We start from the raw sequence: 27,766 nt of genomic DNA, 5'->3' as shown, positions 1-27,766 counted from the left end.
CGAGACAAACCCCACACCGACGACAGCTGGCGACGCTGATGATGATCGCGGTGTCCCCATGGGTGGCGTCGCTGCTGTACAGAGAATAGCTCTACAAGGGGACGCTTCAGCTATTTCGCATGTGTCTTTTCTGTGTGCGTACTTAAACATGTGCGTGATTAGGACTGCGTGTGAGAGCGAAGAGAGGGTGTCTAGATGCAAAATGCGAAGATCTACCAGTACGGAAAATCAGAAAGAGCGTTCTCAAGACAATAGGATGAGAGGGCGTCTTGTTAAACGGGAGAACGATTCGTCTAAAGCGCGCGAACATTAGCAGTGAAACAGCGTCATAACGTAGCGTTTCATAACGTAATCTCTATAACCACACAATGTGTTTGGCTGCCGCTGCCGCCTATCCGCCGTAGCGCCACGAAGGAGAAACTGCTGCTTTCGTCGGCGACGCCGGCGGAGGATACGAATCGAGAGCGCGGTAGGCTGCTTTTGACGACAGTGGCAACGACGTGGTGATGATTATGACGGCGACGGTGATGGAGACCGTGTCGGCACTCGGGGGTGGGGGAAAGGTGGTGAGTGGTGAGCTGTGACTGCGCGCGGCTGGTGGGTAGGGAGGTAGCGAGCTGGTTGCCATTCATCTCTCCCCTTCTGTTCGGTTCTTTCTGCTGTCGCCGCTATCCTGTCGCGTCCTGTCGACGTTTGTCCTCGGCGTCGTCGTGGTTGTCGTTGCGGATTGCTGGCCGGCGCTTTTGGAGCTAGTTGTATCTTCCTTTGCGTTTCCCCGCTGTTGTCAAGCAAAGCCAGTTACAGCGGCAGCTACTATAACAGCAGAGGCATTAAGCACGCCATCCGCACTGGCGAGTGCCAGCATCATCATCACTGGTAACGCCAGCGGCGGCAAAACAGCGCCCGTTGCTCCTGTGGCCTGTCTCCGTGCCTCCCTGCCGTCTGCCCACTGTTAAGGCGACAGTGGCGACAACTGTTGCGACGACGGCCATAGGCACCAGCCGCTGGTTGCTACTACCAGCAGCAGCAGCGGCCGCCGCAGTGATAGATAGCAATAAGAAATGAGTGGACCGGTGCAGTTGAACGTGCAAGAGGCAGCGGGCAGGCCGCCAGCCTGTCGTCGTCCATCAGCGCTATCGTCCATTTGTAGCCGTAAGTCGTTAATCGCAGATACCACCGAGGAGGACATCGCTTACTTCTACTACTACCACTACCGCTTGCCGCTATCTTATCCGTACACCTCCGTCTCTGGACCCTCGAGCTCCTGCAGCAGCGCTACGCCGCCTGCCTAACGCCTAACGTTGTAGCTTGTCGTGCAACAACAACTATTGCTGCTAAGCGTCACGACAGGCGGGCGCGACTCTTTGCACACATCCCTGACGTTATGTAATGTGTTAGTATTATTACGTCCACGACGAACTGTGACCCGATATGCCTCCTCCAGGCTCCATTGGTGCCGCCGGTATTCTGCTGTAGGCATCGCTTTAACCGCTCCCCCCCGCCCCCACACCACCACCCCTTGCGTTCATTCCCATCACCACAACCGCCTTCCCCCATTCATGTTTACCGACCACTGCCGATAGTCGTAATGATCACCACAAGCCAGTGGTTGTAATTTAGTCTAGATACCTATCAACATACCTGCCTGTGTACATATCTGTCAGCATATGTGCGCGTACATATATACGCGAGCACAATTTGCACCTCACTTACTGAGCCTTGCTCCTATCTACTTCCGTCTATCAGTTAGTCTATATATTTATCAATTATCTACCTTTGTTAGAGGTAAACTGCCGGTCACTGTCGTTTCAGAACCACCACATGCATACATACGTAGAATATATACGCTTAAAAGAATCACGTTTATCTATCATCTGCCGCAACCTCACTGTGACTTCTGCCAGTCAAAGCCAGGATTTCACGGCAAAAACTAAAGAGGATTTATCCGTAGCAATGAATGAGGATGCCATAAGTGCGTGCCTATTACGGTGAACTTCCTTAAGTGATGCCCAAAAGCAGTTAGTGTGTGTCATCCTTAAGTGATTTTGAATGGTGGAACTTTATGAACAGAGGCGATCTGTAAAAACTTATTAAGATTTAAGGTGACAGTTGTGTTTGTTTGTTATGCTATCCATATGTTGTGGAATCTCTCGGCGGTATGCTGTCCGCAAGTAGATTCTCTTTTGTGAGTAAGTTGTGCCTTCTAATTCACCAAATGATCATAGCCTTTGGTCTGGTGATAGATAAAGGCTTTGGAACGCGGCGTAATCGCGTATTGATACGCCGCTGCAGCTCAAAGTAGTCTAGGGAACAACGCTCTACAATTTACAACAACGAGAACGAAGTTCAGCTGCCAAATCAAGGTGAAAGTGCAATGTGCTAGGCTACCTTGAAAAACCTAGGCTCAACTCTATTCATTGGCTTTTTGCTATACAAGGAACAGCGTTCCCAATAACCTGATAGCTTAATCATTAGGACGGAGTTTTTTCGGTTCCTTCTGCAACTTATGCTCGACACCGCGCAACTTCGACAATGAAATGAGCCTCTATTATACAACGCAATACAAGCTGAGACGTACGCTACGAAAATATGCCACTCCTGCTACTACAGCTGATAGAATAGCGATATATAAATGGTCTCGCGTCAGCTAGAGCACGCCATCACTCTAGCGCATACTAGGCACGTGAAGAGGGATGTACTTTATTCGCGCGTATACGTTCGTTGCTTACTCGTTGCTAACAGCTCAATATGTTTGCTAATTAATGGAGTACTTAAAGAACTCACCATTTGCATCTTCAACGTCTGTCGTTGTCAATCAACAGAGGTACTACATATAGTTTTTTCAAAGCAGTACCGTGTACTCGATGCTCAGTTCACGTAAATACATCTGCAACGATTTGTTGTTCTCCTATGTCTGGATGTTTACATACAGCGATACTGCATGTAGCGTGGATATTATGGGCTTAAAGTGTCAATCATCTTTTCGTAATGAAACGATGGATAATAAATAGGGAACCGTCCACGTGCTAGACGTTGCCTCTAGCTTGTTGCGCAATGGACAATCTGGACGAGGTGGTATGAACTGAGGACATCATCATCATCACAAGTTCCTCACAGCACCCCAAAGCCAACTTGTTTTGTTGGGCTGCTAGATGAGAAGAGTCCGCACTTCATATTAATCTAGGATTTATTGGAAAATCATATTGGCCATACTCATCTATGGGGCGGTCAGAGTCCAGCTGACAAATGTATCGACTTTTACGTCTGGCAATACCATAGCTTCAGACCCACCATTTAGTTAGCCCCCCTACACCCAGCTAGCTGTGCTTTGTATATATTGAATTCCATTGTCGTACATAAAAACGAGCTAGGCGAGGTTTGGCAGTCGTCAGCCATGCAGGAAATCCACTTCCAAATAACCTTAATAATCCTGCCAAAGGCTCAAAAATCGCGTGCTTACTTTATAAAAAGCCCCTATGTATTCCTATATATTTGCCATGACTGTATGTTATTTCAAGGGCGAATCAAGGTCGTGTTAGATAGACGATCCGCTGCACAAAGACTGAACAGGGTTCGTGACCAGTTACCTAATTTGCTTTAAACTAGTACGTCTCGTTATAGCTAAACAGACTTCTCGCAATGACAGGCGTGCCCCACAGAATATTTTTTAAAGCATGATCATTCCGTATATGATGTCCAACGGCCGTGGAAGACAGTGACGTATTGAGTGCGCTTCCAGCATGACGGTTATGATACTCCATATGGTTCGAACGTATGAGACATCACAAGAAATGTAGTTGCCGGATTGAATTTTACCATGCAACATCTGTTAGGTTATTTTGATTAGTCTCTGAATCCATTCTCGCTGTTACATGTTTCCCAATATTTTTATCCTGCAATTTCCGACAATGCTCGGTGGCACATTGGCCCTACTGTTCTTGGGGGATGCGGAATGTCAGGCAACTTAACATCAATATTTCCTGCCTTCCAGTCTAAAACAACGCTGTTCAGAAGGTGCAGATTGGCGATGGGTCGAGTAGACGACGTAGAATTTTTCGGTTCATGTGAAAAGGTTGAGGGGTTAATTCTGCTGCCGGCATAATTGGTTAACGGCCTCTTTTTTTTTTAATCTATCTAAATTTGGGTTTTTGCTTCGAACTAGATCCATATAAGCGTTTGTCACGAACGCTTTCCTTTATTTGTAGAGGCCTTGTTAGCAGGAGCCCAAAAATAATTCGATCTGGTCTGACCTGTCAATTTGCAACAAGCGCCCAGTAATTTATCGTCAGAAGCCCACTGCAGGAGGCAGTCAATACATTCGACGTTAGCGACGTCGAACAAGTTTTATACGTTGGCAGTAGTATAATCGCAGTTGAGACAAACCTAAAAAGTTTCATATATATATATATATACATACATAATTTTTCGCTACTAAGAACCATTACTCCGATCGTAGTACAGGGAGAAGTAATAATAGTAACAGTACTAATAAGGCAGTGTTGAGAGCTTCACTAAAACTAGTATTCTACTAGCGCCCTGGATGTGGCAGTGTGTGGACTCATGCGTGTATAAGATTCGTTGCGTGATCACAGGACAAGGTGACCACTCTGCAAGACTCGATGGCTAAAGTGACCGATTATTCGGGACCGTTGCAGTGGCTAAATGCTCACTCCGACAGTCCTTGTAAGAACGACGACTTTTTTCGAGAGGGTCTGTTTTTGCCTGTCGAGAATAAAGCTGGTAGCACACAGTAAGGCTAACAGTTGTGGCGTTGCCGCGGCAGAGGTTGTACGATCATTTAGCTGTTCTACATTGCCTATTCTCTAACGTTATGTGCGTGTCTTCGACCGTTGTTCAAGCAACTGTAACACGGAGGGACACGGAACAACTCTGCCGACTTTACGGAGCCGCGATTAAGCCTGTTACTGCGGCTATATTTCTATTGCTGTTCAACGTACATAGGCACAGGCACAGACAAACGCTCCTACATACAGGCAGAGAAACCTAGCTTACACAAGCGGCAGTAGGACCAGCATTCAAACTGACGACTTTCGACGAGCCATGACGAACGAGGAACGTTGAAGAAGCCTGGAAACGAGAGCTACATTAGCTACTCCATATCCACCATTCCTAACACACTCATCGTTTCGCTAGCACTCACTGGCTGATGCCAATTGAATGCCCATTTGGCTTTATGCAGGAGAGTTATTGCAATGCCCCTAAGCGTTTTACTGACGCGAAAGTAGCGGCTCGTTTTTCAAACCATTGTTACGCCTCAAAACCGGTCAGCGTTGCCTTAGTACCAGGGATATTGGGAATAATTAAATTGATAGTAAAAATATAAGCAGGCTTAAAAAATAATAAATAAAATACATGACAGGGTCTTAGTGTAAATAAAAGGTGCCATAGTTTGATGATCCGACGTCAGAACAGCGCTAGTTACCATGTGTCAACATCAGTTACTCGACCGACCGACCGATTGAGTGCAGGTTGTATACAGCTGTTGCCCTGTGTCTTTTTACCTACCTTTAGCCTCGACCTGTACAACGGTAGGTTGGTGGAAAAGAACACGCATCAATGTTTTGGCAGGAAAAATTTACACGCCACATAGAACTACGATGGGCTAACTATAAGCAAACTGATTTTCGTACTCTCGCCAAGATACATTTTTAGTCCGTACCCTCGGAACAGATATTTTTCATGCTCGGCTTTTTCGTGGATGCGCTGAAGGCATCAGGGTCGATTGCCCATTGATCAGTTGAGATTTTCTTAGTCAATGGTGTAGTTTATTTACACCAATGCCGTTATCATTCCCTTACGAAACTCAACTCACTGTACAAAGACTTCGGCTAAAATTTAAGCCATTTCTACTTACTGATGCCGTTGCTTCTATTTATCTATTGTCTGTTATTGTTATTGCTTTGGCGCGCTGTAGTAAATATTGAACTTGCGCCGATACGATCTTTGGCTGCCGATATCGGCTGTTCTATACGGTAGCATGTTGTGTCACCTATCAGCAGGTAACCATCGTCCAGATAGGTCAGGTCCTATTTTGTGCCTCGTGGACGCGATGTTGTAGAAAAAACAGTTTGCCTACAGAGGGAGGAAAACTGTCCAAGACGATTAAAGTAAAGAACAAGCAAGAAGCTTGAAGGAGTGCTAAACGTTACTTGGATAATATATAATAATAGCAATAATGAGGTGAACTCGGGTGCGAATGGAGTTGGCGCGCTAATCTAAAAGTTTGTTCTTTTGTCTAGGGAACGACGAGTGGCTTTTTGCTACCGTTACTTGTCTGGTTCGCGTCGACTAGGGTTTGATGTATAGAGTAGTAAGTGACCGGATAAACTCGCAAAGGGTCTGCTCGTCTTTGCTTTATCTCCTCGAATGTCGAATCCTTCGAATGGTTGATTACCGCTTACAACGGCTTTTTGCCTAGCTAGATTCGCTGCATTCCCTGTTGGATTGTTTAGAGTTGCAAGATAAAGAAAAAAAAAATGGCAATTGCAATGGTCCGCTTGCGTGCATGGAGTTTCGACTTCTAGTGACAGTAGAAAGGCGACATGTGGAAGCCTTATTGCAGCGGACGGTGTCCACTGGCATATGTAACTCTGTTCAGAACGATTTGGTACAGACAAAGAGGCAAATCCCAAAGGTTGACACCACCGCAAAATTATTCCCTGCCGGTAGATGTTTACGGGAAGGCGAGAATATGTCATCACATTCAGTATTGCCTCGGTTACTCCCTTGACCCCCCTTCCTCTGGTCTAAGTTCGTGTCTTTACCCGTCTTCGCTCGGTCTTTCAAGTAGTTACGAGGCTAAACGGCGGCTAACGCGCATGTCTTACGGTGCGTTGCAATGCCAGCCATAACTAACGAGCGTGATGGCAAACTAATTTTACTTTCAACATTAGCAAAAAATCACTACCACAAATTGATAACCAGCAATTAATGTTATTAAAGTCATTAGCAGCTTGCTTGTTTGCCATGTTGTTTCATAAACGTGTTGAAGAAAGCCCTGCAATTAAATCCTGTAAGACCTCCCCCCCTGTCTCGGTTCGACTCCTAGTCGGAAACAAGTCATTGATGCTCTACTTGAGACAGTGTGATTTGAAGACTTATTTACGTAGAGAGGATAACTGAAGGTGCCAAAAAAGAAGTGATTGCTGTACCCTGGATTCGATGAATGTTGGGCCGCGCTCATACGAACAGCAGCTTCGTCTAATGGATAAAGTAACGTACTAGGGAACGAGTTATGTATAATGCTGTAAACGCTTTGTCCGCTGTTATGGCTGTAGTCTTCTGGCTCGACACACACATTTGTGCAACCATTGCGGAAACAAAAGTACAATTGCTATCACATGAAACAGTCGCTATCTGTATCCGTCTTTTTGGCGCGGTATATACATGGAAGGCTGCCGCCCTGACCGACGCCAAAAGTGAGATCTGCCATTGTCGCTTGCAGTATATAAAGGGGGTACGCATTATATGTGGATATAAATGGCAGCAAAAGTGACTCCATCAGCCAACTGAGAGTCTGTCCTTCCTACGTCATCCGGCATTCGCTGCCGTAATAGTAAACCAGAGCGTTACGTTCCTCGTTCCAGCATTTTAACATGGAAAATAGAGAAGTGACAAAGAGACTAAAAGCAACCAGATTGGCCTGGCGGCAGACGGCCAAACAAACAGGCGAGTGACGAACCGACAGACGACACCCAGCGATTACTTGGGCAAAATGTCGTTGTAGCAAACACGATCCGCTTAAACAACTAACTCACCGTTCAACGGGTCAATACGGTACTGTGGGTACGATGTCGCAGTAGACCTATTTCTCTAGAAAGAGGAAGGAAAACATAAGAAGCTCGATACGCTAACGATGAACCTATCTGGCGCCGTCTTCTCGAGTTCGCTGTAGCTCTGCCGTCCGGCAGCTAAGTTGCTTGGCCTGCCGGTTCATTTCGCTCACCGGTCGGCATAGAAATCGAATTATACCGGTGTCGGCTGGTTCTATTTGGACCCGCACTTACTTAAGGATATCCGACATCGCGGCGGGGGATGGGTGACAAAAACGATGAGTGGCGATTATTGCTATTCATGCTTGGCTCTTCAGCGGGTCGTGCGTACTTTTCATAGTTGATTGCTTGATTTGTCAGTAAAACATAACCAGCTTGAACCGGACGCGTGGGGCTCATAGAACACACTATTGCTCCAGCATAGCTAGTAACTATCGAGAACTTGCAGCTATGTAACTTAAAGGCCAGTGTCTAAGCGCATATGTAAAAGGCAAACAGACAAATAGGGAGGTCGCACCAGTAAGGGGGTCAACGAAAAAGAACGTTTATGGTTGATTCAATAACGTTTGTAACAATGTAAAGATTTGGGATTACAGTAAGATCTAGAAGAAGCGAGTTGAAACACACGCGACCTATACTTGATATATGTTTAGGAATTGCATTTGATTTGATTCCATCGACAGGATTTTATAGTGAAAAAAAAATACTGCCAACTAATGATCACTTTTTATGCAGCTCTCACCTTGTTGAACACCGGCATCTCATTCGAACACTTTAACTTTCATTTCCTTTTAAACGTCCCGATATTACTTCCGAGGCTGTCTTCTCTCACGATAGACTTCGATAGCGCTGGGTATCAATTATTCGATCAAATATATGGAAAGGAATTCAATACAGTTGGGGGACGAGGTAGCGTAGAGATTACCCTATTCGTTGACTTTAGCATTTGTAACTTTTAAAGAGCCCAACTGTGTTTACGCCCGAAATCAATCCTCCGTGGGCTGCCACTGCAGCCATCGCTATGTCCTTCCACATCGTGGGCAGAACGTATCTGCTTCACCATCACGGAAACAATGAACTTATTATAGTAGTATTTGATACGCGCTGATTATGACACTATGCAAACATCAGGCAATTTCGAATTTACTGCTGCCGGCTAGGCTGAGTGAAGTAAAGCTAACATCGCTTCCACAGCGGGATTGATTTCCGGCGAGATCTCGCCCTTACGTCGCTCATCAGCCTCAAGGACTTCCGCTATAGAGAAGATCACTAGTGACTCTCATTCAAGAGGAAAAAAACACGATGCTAAAACATACGGATGTGTTGCTTGTTAGCATATATTAGATACAGATATATAGGTTTGGCAAATTGACGTTCATCACACATGCTCATTTCTGGGTGCTGTGCCAATGCGCTGAAATTTGTTACTTGTTTTTGATGAAGCTTCTAGCCGGGGATTGCTTTGACAATTAGGTAACAAATCTTTATTTTGTTCGATCTCTTTGTTTACGTCCAAAGCAGTAGTCGCTTGCAATTTCACCCACCAAGATTGTATAACCTTTTTAATTTGTTGGGGGGTCAGTTCTAGTATTTATGCTAATTTTAAATTACTAATATCCTTAACGTTTACAGGAGCGTAGAGTCTATCCGTTGGCCATTCGGTGCTTTTACGTCTCCCGTGTCGGGGGTGAATTTAACAACAGCGGCACCGGCTGGTGCAGCAACGTCAGGGGTAGTATCGTACAGTTCAGTGTATCAGTCACACACACGTTTGATATCAACTCCAAGCACGCTTCATTCCGATCGACGACAGGCAATCGCAGCCGTTACCTTTGTGACAAACGAAGACGAAGCCATGAGGAAACTGTTAGCTGCGTATCCCGCTGAGCCTGAGCGAGTCGATAGTCCTGACTGGATTAAGGACGAAAGCCTCGGTGTCGGAGGAGTCTCAATGTCTACAAGCAGTAATAACTTGAACGCGAACAACAGTCACAGTCTAAATAATAACAGTAATAGCAACAACGAAGAGGATATGCATAGGTGGGTACCAGGAACAAACAAATATGAAGAAAAGCTGGTACTTATTAAAACGTTATAATAACAGTTATATATTTAATAAGTTTATTGAGCGAGCACATGTATGGCTGATGGGGCACGCGATCACAATACGTCTTCGAATGAAGTAAAGCGTCTGAGGACAGTTGGCGCATATGTCCTTATCACCACTATATAGGACAGATTAATCGTTCGTTGGATACACACTAATACGTCTCAAAAGACAGATGTTGTTTTCAACATGTCTAATTGTTATGTTGTTAATGTTGTTTCATTTCTGTTAATTTCATTGTATTTCTGATGTTACAGTGACCACTCCCCAATGAGTTCACCCCAGTTGACACAGCCTCTTCTACCGCTGCCGCTTCAACTCCCGCTGGCGTTGGGCCACAATCATTCCCACAGAACAGCGTCCGCTTCCTCATCTCCTGATCCCACCGCACTTCATCTGGGTCACGCGACCCATAACAGTCATACACCTACGCATCACACAGGCCAAGGTGGTCACACGGCCCAGGGCACGCCCACGCCGCAAGACTACTCACGTAACGGTCAACAACAGGCATCGCAGCAAACCTCAGACAATCACGGCGTCACCGAAGATCTCAGGTTAGTCATTTTTAAACGCTGCATGATCTCGGCGATATATGCGTCTATGAACATAGATTGTTAATGTATTGTGTCACTCACGCACATGTGTGGACGTCATATGTGAAAACTTAATGGAATAGGGGTGCTATGAACATAGTGTCGCGAGTGTAGTCGTAATAACTGCCGTCGCTAATAAAAAAAATAATTACGCATATAGACTACGCCACTACGATTCAAAGGTTAACTCAATGTAACCAGGAAGCGCTAGGGCAACCCAACAAAGTTAGTTAATTTACTATTTAATTCACATGAAGCTTTGCAAAACGTCTTATTTTCATTCTACGTAACCAGAACGAAGTGCTTGTAAAAGTATATGTATTACTATTATTTCCTATTCTGCAAATTTATCTCTGATTGTTCTATTGATAGAACGCCGTTCCTAATGTGACAACAATGATTGAACTTAACGGCAAGCCAAAGACACATGTAGCAATCGTCATAGTTCGACGTCATAGCCTCGTTTAGTATATGTATGTTGATGGAAGATTAGCAAACACCCATAAAAAAAGACAGAAGAGCTAGTAAATTGGGTTTGGCTTCATAGCAGCGACGATCACCATTATTGGCGCCCATTCGATTCCATTGAGTCTACATAGTATTATACAACACACATACTCTGCCACACATGAAACTATCTTAACTTGAAAAAGTAAGAATGACACAATGTGTTTGTCATGTGCTGTTTCGTACCAAGACGTAATCGTTGCGTTGCTGATTTCTTCGTTGACGCAAGGACTGATTCCTTAAAATGTGCTACACGCCACACTCGAGAAATGCGCCATACAATCGGTTGTTGATTAGTCGTCTAAAGTTGTTGAAAGTTGAGGCTCTCTCCCCGCCACAAGACGCCAATGAACCGTTGTTTAATCGCGGCATTTTGGTAACCAACAACACTCTTCATTCTTCCAAGCCTCGTACGCTCTGGATTTACTGGTGGGTGCTACCATTGCCGATAATCTCGCGCTATTTATTTGACCATACAAAGTATGATGTTCGATTATTGTGCGAATATTTCATAGGGTTTATGTTCTATGTTGTGGTAGTCGTTTGTGGTAGTCGTCGTCGCTGCTGCTGCTGCAGCAGTAGCAGCATTTCTGTCGTTCTGTTGGTATGATCGCCTGGGCATCGGGCGGAATGCTTAGTTGTTAACTGGTATCAACGTCTTAGCGCCGCGGCTTCCCTTTGCTCCCTCTCTCTCGATTTCGCGTTGCCTGTCTTTCTTGTCGCCATCGTCGTCGTCGTCGTCGTCGGCGTCGCCGCCGCGGCCGTCGCTCTCTGCGCTGCCGTGGAATTTCTCCGAGGCCAATAGCGGAGAAAAGAAACGTCACATGGATGGATAGAGGCAGTAGGATCCGAGAGAAATGAGACGAACGCCGGATAGATAAGAGACATCTGTGCAACGTTCAACTTCTTAGTTGAACGTCCCCAATCACACAGCCACCCCCGTACCACCCTCCGCTCTCGACCAGTGGCCGCCGTAGCGACAGTGGCAACCGACCGGCGTCATCGAACAAGGCAGGAGTTCTGTAACTACGCAGCGGGTCGCTTGATCCGTCTGCCTAGAGCAGCTCCTTCGAATCCTTTCGAAGTAGATCCTTGTGGATTCACGCTCGCATTAATGACAAGAAGCACAGCCACCCCAAGCGCGCACATTCATGCACACAGCCGACTGCTGCCGCTAGTGAGCGTATGCACGCCAGAATCAATCGTGTACACACACGCACACACAGGAACCTCTCTAGTATTATGCATCAATAGACATCGTGAACCACCCACATACGTCAATACGGAATCCGACCACAAGACGGTTAGACGACCCGCCTCGCATCGACTTGTGCATGTACCCAATAGCAATTAGGTGACATTCGCTTACTAGAAGCTACCGTTCATTTATGTCAGGGGCTAACAGGCACACGGCAGTCCAGCAGGGACTCGCTGCGGCAGTTACATTGCTGAGTTGCCATTCTTACAACTACCATCGCCATTGCAGCAACTGGCCTAGGTAATCATTAACAAGGCAAGGCTGAGTAATATGGCCAAAACTCAAGAGTTAACTTGTCTATCCCGTTCATTTTCTAATCGAACAACTCTGCAGTCGGTTGTGATTTGTGCAGTGACGCTAAATCGTAGCGTTCGCTTGTGCTCGATTTCGTCAAGGACCTTTGCAGTTCTGTTCACTCATTGGGGGGGACGGAGGGGACGGGGGGGACGGAGGGGGTGTGCGCCAACGCACAGGCCAGTGGAGCTTTCAAAATGGCCTCTTTGCCTAAAAAGCGTTCTATTAACTACCTTTCTATGTTATACACTTGAGCCTGTTATTGTTCCAAATAAAGCTGAACGACACCAGTTATTGTGTACCGCCGACACTATGTCATCTACAAAATGAACTTGCTACGTATTACTTTGGCGGATTGTAGTTCCGTTCCCGAATTCAAGGGCTCCAGAAGTGTTTCAACTTATAGAACGCGTTTATCTATCTCTAGTATCTGAAGAGCAACGTTTGACTATGCATCAAACGTAATACGTACCCTAGCATGGCTTACACAGTAAAATGGCCAACTTTTTACTATGTATACAAATTCACACACAGATACACGGCTGTATACAAACAGCTACCGTTTCGCTTTGGGTTCATTCACTGATCCGACGCGTAGACTATGAGATAGATAAATGTATCATAGGAGATATTCCAAATTATGCCTAATACGTTTGTTTTCACGTTTCAGACGGTCACCGAAAATTGAGCCGCTAAGCCAAGGCAGTCTCCACAACGACCTCAGCTCCCAGATCACAAACGACTTCAATAATCAAAACTACACCGTTCCAGTATGTATAATTACATATATTCTTGTTGTAGTTGTGTACATTCGATCTCGTTTGCAACGGCTATAAATCTACTATATAGTATGTCATTGTGGAGTGGGGTAACTGGTCGAAGGACATTTAGAAAAAACGTATTTAAGAATTATTTGGCACAAACATTGCCGCCCTATCTTATAAAATTTACCCGGTTTTTTTTTTTAACAGTGTAGCCACATCTGTACAGAAACTAACGGGCGCATAGAGCAATAGTAGTTTTGGTATAGTAATACGAACTCAAATAGCCGATCGTTGTTCCGCAGTAAAATAGTTTAATCATTGTCACATGAACACGTGGCGGCCTAGAGAACGTATAGATCCTTGGCGGATCAGGGCGAGGTACGGGTACGAAGTCTTAATTCGAGCGAGACTCGCCGGCCGCTAAGAACGAACGATATAGGTACACTTACTACATGCTTATGCAGGAAGCGAAAGAGAGAGAATTAAAGGGAAAGCGAAATGATCGGACTATGGTTTCAAAGCAATTCATAATGGTCGAACATTTTATGCCACTGATCGGTTCATAAAGGGTAAGTATTCGACGGAGATCGCTCACTCAGTCCATCATGTGACAAGCGCATTGGCAAAACTACCTTTTGTCTTTTTGTTTTTTTTTGTTTGTCAGAAAGCCAATAATAACTAGATCATATATTGTTTCATTTTCATTTATGCTTAGCTGATTGGCTGACGTATTTTACTGACGAACTGTTCAGGGATTGGACAACCGCGCCAAATATCATAACATGACTTCTGACCTTGAGTGTTTGTCATTTTTCTACCAGCCCTACTAAACAGATAGCCTATAAAGATTGCTTGCGTCCTACAAATGGTCTAGTTCCTATCCCAGTTACCCTAGATGCTTTGTTGGATTTTTATCAGTAGCGAAGAGTTAATGTGGGAATAATGTAATCTTGAACTAAGGGTCAAGCTTAGCCCTCCATTGACGGTACCAAGCCGATGGGCTAACTTCCGTGGTTTTTCGCAGGACGCTTACACGACACAAGACCCAAATACGGATCCTTACATGACTGCCTACACGCTCGGCGAAGACCTTTCAATGAATTCGCCGCACATGGGTAAGGATGAGCTGCTTTTTTTTTATCATTCGATATGCAAACAGCCCAGATATCCTGCGAGTTATGCCTGCAGAAGCAACCTATGAGTTATATTTATAATGGCCATTTATAGCAATAACAGTCGATATAAAAGTCAAAAGCGCTATAAGCTGCTTAAGCCAATTGTGGATTATTAATCTCATCTTTTTGCTCATTTCATCGGTTAACTTGGCCAACAATTCTGTCACTTTTGGAACTTTTTCTGTGTCGTGTTCGAACATTATTTCATGCTCAGTCTACCTGCCGACTTATTCATTGGATTTGTTTCATATTCTTTTTTTGTATACAGGGAGTCTAGAGACTACGGTGTTGCGGTATCCCACTAGCAACAGCAGTGGGGGTCAGCCCTCTACGATTGTACATCATCAGGCAACAAGCTTTAATCGTCCTGAGCAGCTTAACTCAACAGAAGCTAATGATCCCTCCAGCGTAGGACAGTATTCGGCCGCCTCTGTGCAGGCGCAGCGAACTGTGCCTAATCAAGGTGGACAACAGGATACTCAGCAGCAACAGCAGCAGCAGCAGCAGCAGCAGCAGCAGCAACAACAACAGCAGCAGCAGCAGCAGCAGCAGCAGGTCCAACAACAGCAGCAGCAGCAGCAACAACAAACTTCCACGGGCTCGGTGTACAGCCCAGTTGCCAGCCCTCAGTATGCCGTCTCGACTCCATGCAAAATGTATCATCAGCAGGTCAGTTCGAAGACGCTGTTAAACTAGTCATCTACTGCTATGGCATTTTCTATGGTTAATATAAGCGTCAAAATTCGTGTTTCTGTTGACTTCAGAGTAAGTTTCATAGTAGCCAATGTGACTATGCTCCAGTGTAGTGTATACTATCGCCTATTTTTTTGGGACAGGTAGGGAAAAATTGACAGAGGACAGACAAGTTCGATAGTGCTAGTCGCTGGGTGATTTTTCTAAAATCATGTTTGTGTTTCCGGCAGACGTCATTTTCATCAGACGCAGCGTCGACGCCATCGTCCCCATCGACTCCACAAGGCTCGTTCTGGACGCCCGCAGTATCAACGCCCGAATCTCTAGCTTACGTCACACCGCAACGAGCGGTTTACTCGTCTCCTACGTTTCCGGTAGATCACAACCCATTAGAGTCCGCCTCGTTCCCTTACGGTTCGGCGACTGGAATACCTTCCCGACGTGAGTATTTAGCATTTAAAGTTGTAATTGTATATGATATTGTTAGGCGTTTGACCATCGTTTAATATCGTCGATTTCGTTTGTGCGAGGCTGAACTTGTTCCAGCCGTTTAATTATGGATTACTTAACGATAATCGGAGATACGGGCAAACTCAGCTAAGTTCTGACCATAATTATTAACTTCTGTTCCGGTCTGTGGCTATCCCGTGCTTATAACAGCAAGGCTCGATAAATGGCATAATACATAGCTTTATCAGCAATGAAAGTCAGAAAAATGCGAAGTTATCTCCGTTTGTTTTTAAGTACCCGCTGCTGAAGAGCGCTGTCGGATATCCAAATCCAATGGTATCATACGACACTGCTTCTGCACTGTGAAGCTGCGTTAAAACGGCCTATCAGGATAGGTTGTACTGTTGTTAAAAAATCGACTAATACCACTATATGCTATGTTTGAGCGCAATAATTTGTACGTAACAAACTGAGCTGACGGTTCCTCCTGTCGCAGAGGGCGCATGAGCAACTTGTAATAATAATAGTACACAGTGTCCGACGGAATCGGCAGGGTCTCTGCTTTAAATATCGCGTAACGCTAACTACCTTAAACCACTGTATCGTCGATGAGCCGGCCTCCTTCGCTGTTGTCAGGAGCCTGCGCGGCCGCCGGGGGATTTACAGCGTGTCGTATAGCTTTGTTCGAATTGCTCTTGCTTGATGCTCTACTGGGTTGAAACAGTATATATAGAGTATACTTGTAGGGCTAGTACTACGTGCGGACTGACGGGCGCCCCGCAAGATTGTTAATACGCCACTGACTGTACAATGCAAATCATGAAGGTGGTAAACTGTTAAGGTATCCTATGTTTGCTAAGTGTTGGCCTATGTTGGATTCGACTGCTAACCGATCTAATCGGCGGTACCCGACATCGTCATCCGATGACGTTCCTTCTTAATATTTCTACACATAGCTAGGATTTTTTATGCTCAAAACACTGCTAGTGAAACGTTTGCACTGGTTACGTCTCTTGTAGCTTCAATAGATGAGAGAGAATTTGCTAATTTAAGGTACTGATTATTGAAAAAGCCAACGTACTTGTACTATAATATTATTCGAAATACAAACGACACATTTATTGCACCTGATCGAGGCCAAGCAAAAGACGCACGATCTTCGTTTGGGCCTTGAAGTAAAAATGGCGTGTGTCCAACAAGGCTCTTTATAAGCTAATACTGAACTAAATGATTCTACACGAATCTTTTAAAACTGGGTAATTTTCTATCCAACCTAAAGTATTCTATATTTAGGGTTTAGAAAGATTTAGATTAAAGATTAGTAGATTATGAAAATTGCATGTTCGAAAAATACGTAAGGGCCTCTTTTAGCTTCGAAGTCTACTTCATTCATAGTTTAGAGGCGATGGGTTTTCTTAAATGCGTTGCAAATAAGCGTTGAGTTATATGGCTTGCTGGCATATTTTCACCACCGGCAACCACTCGCGGGGGAACGATAGTTTACCGCTTTTAATGGCACGCTTGGCTTACGCTATAGGTTTTCGATATGCAAATAGATTTATGACGCTGCTGTTTTTTTCCGTAGTTAAATGTTGTCCCTTTTTGAGACCGCTTTTAAAGTTCCGTCGCCAGTGTCTCCAGATCGAGATCAACTTCAGGCGACAAATTGCCTAAACATTGTCCTCGTAGCGCACCTGAAAAGGCAGAACGAGGAAGAAGTGCATGGAGTGGTGGAGATAGAGCAAAAATCACTGCGAAGGAACCTTCACAAACACAGACCTTATTGAACGGAAGGACTTTTCGGTCCGATGGCTGGGATTGGTATACGAACGCAACGACCTTCCGATCTACGTTCCTTTCTACGTACTTTTTCGTTTTCTACCGATTGTCAAATCAACACAGATGGGACCAATCGCCAATTTCAATATACCTCTTCAACACATTTGTATAATGAACGCAGACTATCTCTGTCGGTCCCTCATTGTTGTCGCCTTCCTCCACTGCCGACTGTGTACCGTGCTTATCAAGGCATGATCCGTATAGGAGAGTAGGCTAACAAACAGAATCAGCGATCGACGATCGAGCCGATTCAACCGCACACTGAGCTGCTTGCCCAGCAGAGGAAGGACGAATGTGAGGGGGCTATTTGATAGTTTTCAGGACGTTTTGATGGGTGCGAAAGTCTATGCTGGATCGTTCATTGCCATCTCGCAGAAGTGCCTACCCAGCTGGGTATTGTTTAACAATTGGCTTTAGGACTGAATGCTTTAGGCTTCGAAGATCTAGTCTCGATCCTTCCGTAGATATGATTGATTCTGAGCTACTTACGAGTGGATAAAAGGTTGAAAGGCAATCAATGACTAGCTATCTTTACTAACAGATCGTGTCTTGCGTCAGCATCCGTTTGTCTTGTCGACCTGAAAGGATTAAACGTCACTTCCTTCTCCTGTCATGTCCTTCTTAATCGAGAGGAGCTCAAACATGACGTATGAAAGCCGAACTGAGTTGAACCTTATCTCTAGCCTCTTTAAGAGGGGCATATTAGAGCCGGGTCTATTATACAGTAAAAGTCTTATACTCAGTTCTATGCCAATGCTGATCGAGCGGATAACAATTTGAATGCTTGATTTGATCTTTGCTTGGTTCTATCGAATGACGTCGATAACTGCCCCATTCAGCGAGCATTTCGTGTCCATTTAGTAGTGATAAATACGAGATTTCGCGTTCTTATTACAAGTTGTTGGTTAACTGTTAGTTTTTTTTGAGCTCTCAACTGAGTTATGTCACTTATTCGTTGATTTCCTTAGATTTTCCTTTGCTAATGATTGAACATCGTAAAGTCTGCTGCCACAACTTTGTTGGGATCACAGCGCTTTACCTTGATCTCAACTCGAAAAGATGGCTACGTTTGGCGAAAACAAAGTAAATTTGCGACCAAGGCTTCCTTGCAGATCCGAACCATTTAAGGAAGAAATTTCAGATACAGGTTCCGTTCACGATGAAAAACAGCTAACAAGCCTTCAAAGGTGTCCAAAGCTATCCTGGCTAAAGAGCTGTAGCGAGTAAGTTCGACAGCTTCCTAACTTCGACTAAGTTGAATTAGAAGTGTTGTTGACGAAAATGTTGCTATCATTCATATTCATTTTTTTTTTATTATCCGAACACCATTTTGGAGTCTGAACTGAAGTGAAAAATTTTCTGTCTGAGCAAATCGACGATAACAACCACTGTGCTGAACAGCGGAAAGGGAACCTTTAGCGAAGCAGAGAACTTAGTTAATTGAAAACTTGAAGGGAAAACGAAAAGCGCCTAGGAATAACTTAGCCAACAATTTAACACTAAATTACTTGACGTTTTGTTATCCAAGTTGACAGGGAATCTGCGATCGGCCATACTTTGTTGTTGTCTGTCCATTTGCTCTACACGGACATGCGACATATGGCCGATATGTACAGCACGCAATGACATGTATTGTCACATCAACAGGCCAACGAACAGCTCGGTCATGCTCCCTTTTCTGTAACAGTTTCGGTCACCCGTCAGATATGAATAGATTTCCCAATGGCTTTGTGCGTACATAAGCTCACCTCTGCGTAGGCATGCATCCGGCTAGAAAGAAATATCCAAAGCTATGAAGAAAAACAAGCAGCACTATATATATGTAAGGAGGGTTTATGATAGGTTTATCCTTTCTCGACCGCCGGTATGGTTTATTTGCTTTGAGTGATTTGACACAGACGTAAGACAGTAACATAACACAAGGAGCAGGAGCGACAAAACGGATGATTATTTCATAATCTTCTCCGACCTGCTACATCTCTCGGCAGTCCGTTTACGGCCTTATTTCTCTTGGATTCTATGGTTGACATTCATTGGCACGCCTGTTTCATCTTGTCGTTATCGCTATCCTCTGCTTCTTCTTCTTTTCGAGAGACAACGCCGCTTTGCGTTTGTTGGATACGGCCGAAACAGGACTGCTGTTCCAGCATCTACAGAGCCTAAACAGGGAGGAAGGGAGGGAGGTGGAAGGCAGTTTGGCGTGTCTCTTCTTCGCGAGCAACGATACTACTTAACCACTCACTCAGTCATTTAGCTTCGGCCTTTTTTATATTTACCTACCTATCTATCTATCAAAGATGGAAGCATGATCTGGGGGTTTGACAGGGCGCGGAGGTGATCCGTTCTCACATGAATCATCACAACTTAAAGAGACAAACCAAAACGAAGGAAATAACGAGTGTCAAGAGCAAAACGAATATCATCGCCATCATCATTACAGCTGTGGCTCAGAAGGAATAGAAAAACAAGTAGGCAAGGGATATAAAAAACAATCTTTCGGTACCAGATACTCATCTTTGCTATAGGCGCGTAGGGGATATATAGTAATAGTTGTACACTTAGTGTATCACGCAATGTTATTACGACTGGCTGTCTCCGATTACGCATTTGTTATCCAAACGCATTAAAGCAGCTGTTTGCTACTTTTCTGATGTTATCTACAGGCGCAGTGCAGAAAACCGAATTGAAGGGCATACATAGACGTAGCAAGCAATGGCGGGTATCAGTGCAGAAATGTCACAGTAGACTTATTCCACTTGAGATGTGACACTGTTTCGTGCTCCGAAGAGCTTCTGCTACAAAATTATGATCGAGCGTGTCAGGAATACGCAGCGACTGACAGCCAGATAGTATAACTAGCTTAGTTAGTCTGGCAAAAATGGTGGGAGTAAAGGGCTAGACTTACTGCAACCTGTTATGGATGATTCGCGACCTCGAGCTGGTTAAGGTTTTTTGGCGTGGACTGGGGAAAGGTTCTGGCTGAGATGACGGCAATGACAAAATGATGGACTTACTTTTGACACGAAAACCGAGTCATTCTTTTCGATCAGGTCTAGCTAGGTGTTGAGTAGTTGATTTCGGGTTGTGGGAGTCTGAGCCTTGAAAAAAGCTTAGCGAGTAATAGTGTTTAGTGCTGGTTGGTAAGATAGTGTTAAGTTTAGAATCTATACGATGCGCCGTGTGAGACCTAGAAATCTATAGCACGTAACGTGCTGTTCAGACCTACGGACTTAGTAATTTACTAACGGTTTTGGTATGACTTTATCATGCTAGTAGAATTGCGTCACAAATTTTGATCTGCATTATTTTTTAACAGGTGTTAATTTTAAGATAACTACCAATAACTATTCGTTAATGAACCTCATGTTTTTTATTATTACCAATTGTATTCGTTTTTCATAGTTTTACTGTAATACGAAGGCTCATTGGCGAAGTTAGTGAAACCTTTAGTTTTCCTTGGATCGGCTTTGCGTCTAATTGAAAGAACTTATATCTTTAGGTTCTAATTAATAAGTAAAGATTCTGAATATGCTAGAAAAGTCAGCGAATTGTTTTGCGACATTTGATGATATCCATGTGATGCTACAACAGTTTTATTAATTGCTTCTTAATTCTTCACCAGCCAAATAAGCTTCAGCAAGATCAACTCTAGAAAATCCTTTTAAAAATCCCGTTTAAGGCGGTAGATACGGATAATGAATAATGACGCTCTTCTCGAGCGCTATTACGCTACAACGAGGTAGAAAGCTATCATGATATATTTGTTTTATATTCGATGCTGTTTATCTCCAGCATTCTACGAGTGACCTTTTCTTATGCAAAGTTGGAAGTTTAGAAAATTTAGTTACAATTTTGAGCCTTCTGCGGATTAAGCGTTTGCAATTTAGAGACTTATGTAGACTAAGAATAGAAAAAAAAGTAATTTATATAATTAACAATGCAATAATGTATTTTACCGTGTTTACCATGTGCAGCGGGAATGGAGGTGGAAGTGTATCATGGCGAAGGTCGGGAGTGCGTCAACTGCGGAGCGATCTCTACGCCTCTCTGGAGACGAGACGGAACAGGACATTACCTCTGCAACGCTTGCGGTCTCTACAACAAAATGAACGGAGCACATAGACCAATCGTTAAAACACCACGACGTTTGGTTAGGATCTAGTTTAACTCGTAGTCTATTTGAGATTAGAAACAAGGTCAGCTCATATATATCAGTGATATTTCCACCCATAACTACTTGAAACGTTCCCGACACCCTTTCAAGCGAACCAATGTTGCATATCAAAGCTCTTTAGAAGAACACAATATTTGTATTTTGTAAAAGTCTTCTCTTTGGCATCGTGTAATTATTACGACTGTAGATGATTTCTACTTTGATTTCATGTTGATGTGACATTGGCTTTGATGTGATTCGGTGTGATCTCGGATCTTTACGGTGATTACGGTCGGAACCTATGTCCTATCAAATGCAGTCACCTTCTCTCCAATCAGCGAGTCGTCGTCAGGGTTTAACTTGCTCAAACTGTTCAACAACAAACACATCGTTATGGCGTCGGAATAACGTTGGCGAACCCGTCTGCAACGCATGTGGCCTCTACTTCCGTTTGCATGGGGTGAGTGAAGTCTGCTTCTCTCGTTGATGATTGAGGTGTGTGCACTAATCTCTCATCGCACAGCCCAGACAATGCAGTCTTGTTGTTCCCGTTTTTGTTAATGATCATAGTTTTCTCGCTTACCTACAAAAATAACATCTCTCTCTAACCAATTGGTGTTTCTCACATGCTTTAGCGCTTAGATGTGATCGGAGAGAAACCGCTAAAAATAGCCGAGGAAATTAGACAGAGTCACTCTCTTTGCCACTGTAAATAATAATAAATGATAAGATACCAGTGGCTTGGTATTTGCCCTCTATTGCGGGGCGACTACGATTGTTGTTATGCATTATGATATTAAAACGCACATTAGATCGAAAAAGCTGTCTACAAAGCATAGGAAAAAAATGAGCACACATGGTACAGGTATCTACAGTATTGGAGAAGACTGCATGTATCGACGTTAGACGTTTCAGTACCTCCAGACGATACGAGAGATCTCTAGTTTATGATTATTATTAAAATTAGCGATGTATAGCAACAATTATTTGTGACCAGCAAATGCCTATTTATCGTATGGGCAGAGTTTGCTCTCGCGGGAGCAACGTTTTGTATCTTTCACAGTGGAAATATTTAAGAGGGAAGTTAGGCGAACGCTATTTGATGCGCAACGTGTTTCCTATGAAATTAATTAATTAATTTATTTTTCCACCAGACGAATAACGTGGTGACAGACAGAGCTCAGAAGCTTGAGCTAACTCAACAGACAACGGAACGTTCTTCGAATACAGTCATTTACGTTTTTACGCGGAATTTAATAGCGTTCCTCGTTTCGCTTTTTCTCTAGTCAGTCGCTAGTGTTCAAAGAACCACTAAGTGTGCCACCCGCACTGCAGATGATCGTTCTGTTAAATTTTGTACGAGATAGCCTTAGTGTAGTGATAACGGAGAGAGCATGTAGACGAGTCCTTTTGGGAAGACAGAAGCTATAGATTTAGGTGTTGACATGAAAGATAACAGTTGCTTAACTTCTGTCGGAGAGATTGTCTTTTCATTTGAAAAACCAGTAAGCAATGGAGGTAATTAAATGGTCGTGTTTTCGTTGACGGAGTCCCACTCATACCCAAATAGCACCTTCGTTCTAAATTGTTCACTCCGATGATATGCACTAACAGGTTCCATTTACTTTGTTCACTGGGCTTCTGCTTGACGCACACAAAAGCAGACTGCTCCACCTTAGCCTAAATCTCAGTAGATTAGGCAGATCTGTCGGTCGGAGAGTTGGACGTTTTTCCAACTTGTGATATCTTCGTTTACGCTTGCTTTTAGCCTCTTAGTGCCTATCTCAAAGCGCGTGTTTCTCATGTGTAATGAAACTCACATTCATTTGTCACGTATCGTTAGTGAGAAGCGTGGTATTCAGTCATAAACACAACAACAACAACAAAAGCAATGAAAGATTTCAATAAGCGGGGTGGAAAACCTGCGGTCTCACACTCGAAGCCGCGAAGAGAGGCAGGTGAGAGGTAAGAGCGCAGCGGGTGACAGGCTTCATGAGTGAGCAGAGTAGCGTCTGGGTGGACTAAGCCTGGTCCTAAAATGGATTAGTGCGGCCTGCTTTCCTGCTGCTTTTTCTAGAGCTGCATCGACGATGGAAAGAGAACGCAGTAGCAAATAGGTAAAGCGCGAGAAAAACACCATCGAATTAAACGATCAGCTCTTAGGGGGCCGGAGCTGTGGAAGCGTGAAACCGTAGTCCTCTACTGATATGTTGTTTTTTTCAGCCGGTTAGTTTGAGGTTTTAAGAGGGAGTTCCATTGTGGTGGTTAGCGACATAGTACTAATTGACTTGGCAACCACAAAGTGGCCAATATAACAGAGAAGGGGCGCTACCCTGACGCCGTTCAATGAACACACTTAGACTGAATAAACAACAACTTCCATGATGTTTCTGGACAGGAATTATAAATTTGACTTTACGACTGTACACAATCATAATAGTGACTAACCCCAGCTTCTTTGCTTTATTTTATTCACTAGGTTCCCCGTCCACTAACAATGAAAAAGGACACGATCCAGACCCGTAAACGCAAGCCGAAATGTTCTCCGAATCAGGGTCATGGTCAATCACAGGTACATCCAGCACATCCGGGCCTTCCCGTCCAACAGAATCCCAAAGGCGTACCAGGCCACGACGGTGCCCTTTCTGTCCCGGCGCTTAGAGATGGTACTACAACGCTGACTGTCGGTGAGTCAACATTTTTTTTTTTAATATTTACGAATATCCAGCTCTTTCTACATCCGGCGAAAGTATTGATCATTCCTCCTAGTTTGTCTGTGGACTAAAACTAGAAATATTAGAATATATAATACTACATAGCGTAGTGACAACACGTTAGTACCGGTATAAATGCGATTTTTTTTTGACGACACCTTAGCCCTCGTGATAGCGGCAGAAACGCTCGGGTTTACTGGTAGTTGCCACAGCACGGAAGTGAAGAAAATATGACATTATCACGACAAATAAAGCCATCACATGGAATAGGCCATCCGGCAGATGACTGTTGTATCGCTATGATAAACTGTTAATGCCTCAGGATTCTCAAAAAATTAAGTTTTGTAAGGATGGAAAAGCGGTCTGGCAGTTTGCGTTTCGACTCTGAAGAGACGTTCGTCTGATAAACATTTGATTAATTTCCTAATTATGCTTGTGCGTCTACTTGCCTAACAGCGGACGTGAATTCATTGATGGTGCCCGGATCAAAGATGTCTTTAGTGTCAGGAGTACAGGGGTTAGGCCAGATGGCGTTCCCCTCTTCTTCGCAAGCTCTTCCGATATCGGCTCAGACCGTTTCCTATTTAGGCGGCGGCACCTCCCAACCGGTCACAATGGGTATGAGCGTAACCGCTGGAGTCGCTCGACAAGCAATGCAACCAAACATGAACGTCATGTCAACGCTTACCTCACTTGGTGTAAGTATGAAATCAGGAAGCATAGAGTACAACAGAAAAGCTAGCTACCACTAGATAGTAGAATTGTAACTTTGTGTTGTCATGAGCGTGGAAATCATAGGCAAGCAGCTCCTATCGAAAGCTATGCGCGAAGTGATACTAAAATATTGAGCTACTATTGTCTATCCCCACACAGATGTTTGGAAGCCCCTTGGGCGGCTCCTCGGCTCCGAGGGGCGTCTCTCCGGGAAGCTTTCTTATCGGCTCACAAACAGCGGATGAGACTGATCGCAGCGCAACAGGTCATGCACCCACTCTGCAATCGTAATCTTTCTCAAACGTTCATCGTTATTTTAACCATTTTGTAGTATATATGAAAGTTTCGCACGTTCGTCGTACACGAATCTACCATCCGACATTCTAAAACGGTCCACGCTCCGAATGTCATATCAACTAACCATTTGCTGTGTCTTAGCTAAGGACAATGAAATATCGGAACCATAGTAAAATCTTGTTCCCTGGTGCGAAGAACTGTCGGAGAAGTTAGTTCGCGCAGGGGAAAAAGCTAGTCGTATCGCCGGCAGACGTCTATCAAGATAACTCATAGCCTACGTATATTCTTATAAGCTAAATTAAGCGTTCAAGACACGCTTAGTAGATACCATCTGCTATAGATTCGGACTCGCAATTGACCTTGTAGCGCGAAACATATCTGCTATGAATGTTGTCAATTATACATACGATAAATATAATTATGTGATAGGTTGGCTGCTATGGTACATTGTTATTATGTTGAACACCAACATCTCATTTGGTACTCGACTTCCACTTCACTGAAATATCCAAACACTTGCGTGAGAGAAGCAGCATGAGAAGCTTATTACGATGTGGGCGGTGGTCATTGACGGTAGGTGGAACGAGTTCCACAAAGGTGGACTTGTTGATGTTGGCTATACATGTAAAGAAGACGCCTCTATGCGCACGCAACGATCCACTCTAGCAAAAACCTATTTTTTGCTAGCGTCTGTGCGCGTTGGCAAATATTAGCTGGAACATCCAACCAAACCTGCTCTTCTAATTAAATACAATGGCATAATATCGGTAGTTTGTATTAAAATATATTCTTAATTAATGAACGAATTTGCTCAAAAAATCGCTGACTATAGCAGGAACGAATATTAGTTGCGGTATTAGTACAAGTGCAGAATTTCCGCAGGCCACCGTATCAGCTACCGTATGGTACCTAACAAATCGTCCTTTTATTGCTTCTGAAATAAGGCGATAACAGAGGTCCTTTATAATTTAGGCAATAAATAGAAAAGGTGTACTGCTAGTATCTTGGCGATATTTTTGTGCGCCTTGTGAAAGACGCACGTCCATTTCGAGCCAAGTAAACTATTGTTTGTGTTTGCCTTGCTCCAGTAGCATTATAAAATAAACATACGAATATACAATATAAACATAGCGGATCATTAGAAACGTGCAATGTACTTTGGTGCATTCCAGTGAAAGCCTACTACAAAGGCCAGTATGCTAAAAAAAAGTACAAATTATAGCCATTTATATAACACGTACTGCAATCACACATGTATATATTCTTACTTATGAGATTCTATGCAATTTCTATATTTTGCCTTATCATTATTATATAGAGTCTAGCTGCACTTTGTACAAAATTCCAGCCGATTGATTTCGCTCAAAATGGACTATATTTAATGATAAGTATTACATAATTTGATACAATTAGGGTTATCGATTGTAAATAACTTCGGCTCTTCTAGACCCCACCTAAAGGGGCTATGAAGTATTAAAACAATTAACTTGAAATACCATACATAAAAATCGCAAGATATAATGCAGCTAAGCTAAACAACATAAATAAACAAATCTATAGGTATTGTGCAGATTTTTTAGTTTAGTTAGGCAAATGAAGTTTCGAGCCGTACTAACTAAAAATATATATATATATATATATAAGTAGATACTTATTAACACTGCAAAAGAGATGGTTACAAATATTTGTGTGAATACTATGTAAAGTTCAATGAAGCTGACGGTACGAACCATAGCCAAGCAGCCATGTGCCAAAGACTCGCCAAGAGCAAGAATCACAAATACAACAATGAAGAAACCGCATAAAATCGAGTGAACGAACAGAACAGGGGTGCGTATGTCCTACCACTTCGGACAGGAGTTGCGGTTGCATGTGCGTGAGAAATAAATTTCGAAACAAAATATGGATGAACTCATTCGCAGTGTCCCTATCCTTTGGCGTATTTTTTTTCAAGCTCAGTATAAATGATCCTGCTTCTGTTCTAGCAGCCGCGTATTGACGCTCTAGCGTGCATCGAGAAGTTCATTCAACTGTTATTTGAAAACTCTCAATTTAGCTTGGGACACGCTTCGGGACTACTATTTACACAACGAAGCTAATCCTTATCGAGGGGCTGCCCTTACTTGTTTTCCTATTGTAGTCCCGCTCGAGACAGATGTTATACTTTTGCTTGTATCTTGAATCGTTGGCAGTTCATAGCACATCCGGCTCAATTAGCGTTTCACAAACCCGCAGGAAAGAATGCAAACTTCTTTTAATTGGATGAACTAGCTACTTCAGGGAATTTCGCATTAACCGCTTCCAGCGTAGAGCCCCCTATCTAATCAATGCAGCCCCAGTCAGACACTACTTGCATGTGTGCGGAATTATTCGTGCAAAGATAACGTGCAGTGGTCAAAAGTAAGCGTTTTT

At 43.7% G+C, this 27,766-nt stretch overlaps 1 protein-coding gene across 7 annotated transcripts; it reads left to right on the top strand.

The window, feature by feature from the left end:
* The first annotated feature begins 702 nt into the window (after window positions 1-702).
* LOC111248287 (uncharacterized) lies at window positions 703-27,284 on the top strand. 7 transcript variants are annotated; one of them, XM_022800373.2, is made up of 12 exons: window positions 703-1,472; window positions 9,426-9,833; window positions 10,158-10,457; window positions 13,226-13,325; window positions 14,344-14,434; window positions 14,763-15,163; window positions 15,418-15,628; window positions 21,451-21,626; window positions 21,949-22,089; window positions 24,109-24,316; window positions 24,800-25,041; window positions 25,217-27,284. In XM_022800373.2, the coding sequence occupies exons 1-12, from the start codon at window positions 1,432-1,434 to the stop codon at window positions 25,346-25,348; spliced, it is 2,451 nt and encodes an 816-aa protein (XP_022656108.1). In that variant the 5' UTR covers window positions 703-1,431; the 3' UTR covers window positions 25,349-27,284. The 7 variants fall into 7 exon arrangements, with proteins under 7 accessions (XP_022656108.1, XP_086839308.1, XP_022656109.1 ...); XM_086983182.1 differs by having other exon boundaries at window positions 705-1,152; XM_022800374.2 differs by having other exon boundaries at window positions 705-1,393.
* Window positions 27,285-27,766: the final 482 nt, after the last annotated feature.

This window comes from Varroa destructor, unplaced genomic scaffold (genome assembly GCF_002443255.2).
Source record: "Varroa destructor unplaced genomic scaffold, Vdes_3.0 BEIS01000003.1, whole genome shotgun sequence".
NCBI classification, from domain to species: Eukaryota; Metazoa; Arthropoda; class Arachnida; order Mesostigmata; family Varroidae; genus Varroa; species Varroa destructor.
This window is presented reverse-complemented; position numbering and strand designations above follow the sequence as displayed.

Coding starts and splice junctions, on each gene's coding strand:
- LOC111248287 (XM_086983179.1), top strand. CDS start 2,763: ATGGAGTACTTAAAGAACTCACCATTTGCATCTTCAACGTCTGTCGTT. Junction 9,834..10,157: donor AACGAAGAGGATATGCATAG/GTGGGTACCAGG, acceptor CTGATGTTACAG/TGACCACTCCCCAATGAGTT. Junction 22,090..24,108: donor TCTACTTCCGTTTGCATGGG/GTGAGTGAAGTC, acceptor TTTATTCACTAG/GTTCCCCGTCCACTAACAAT.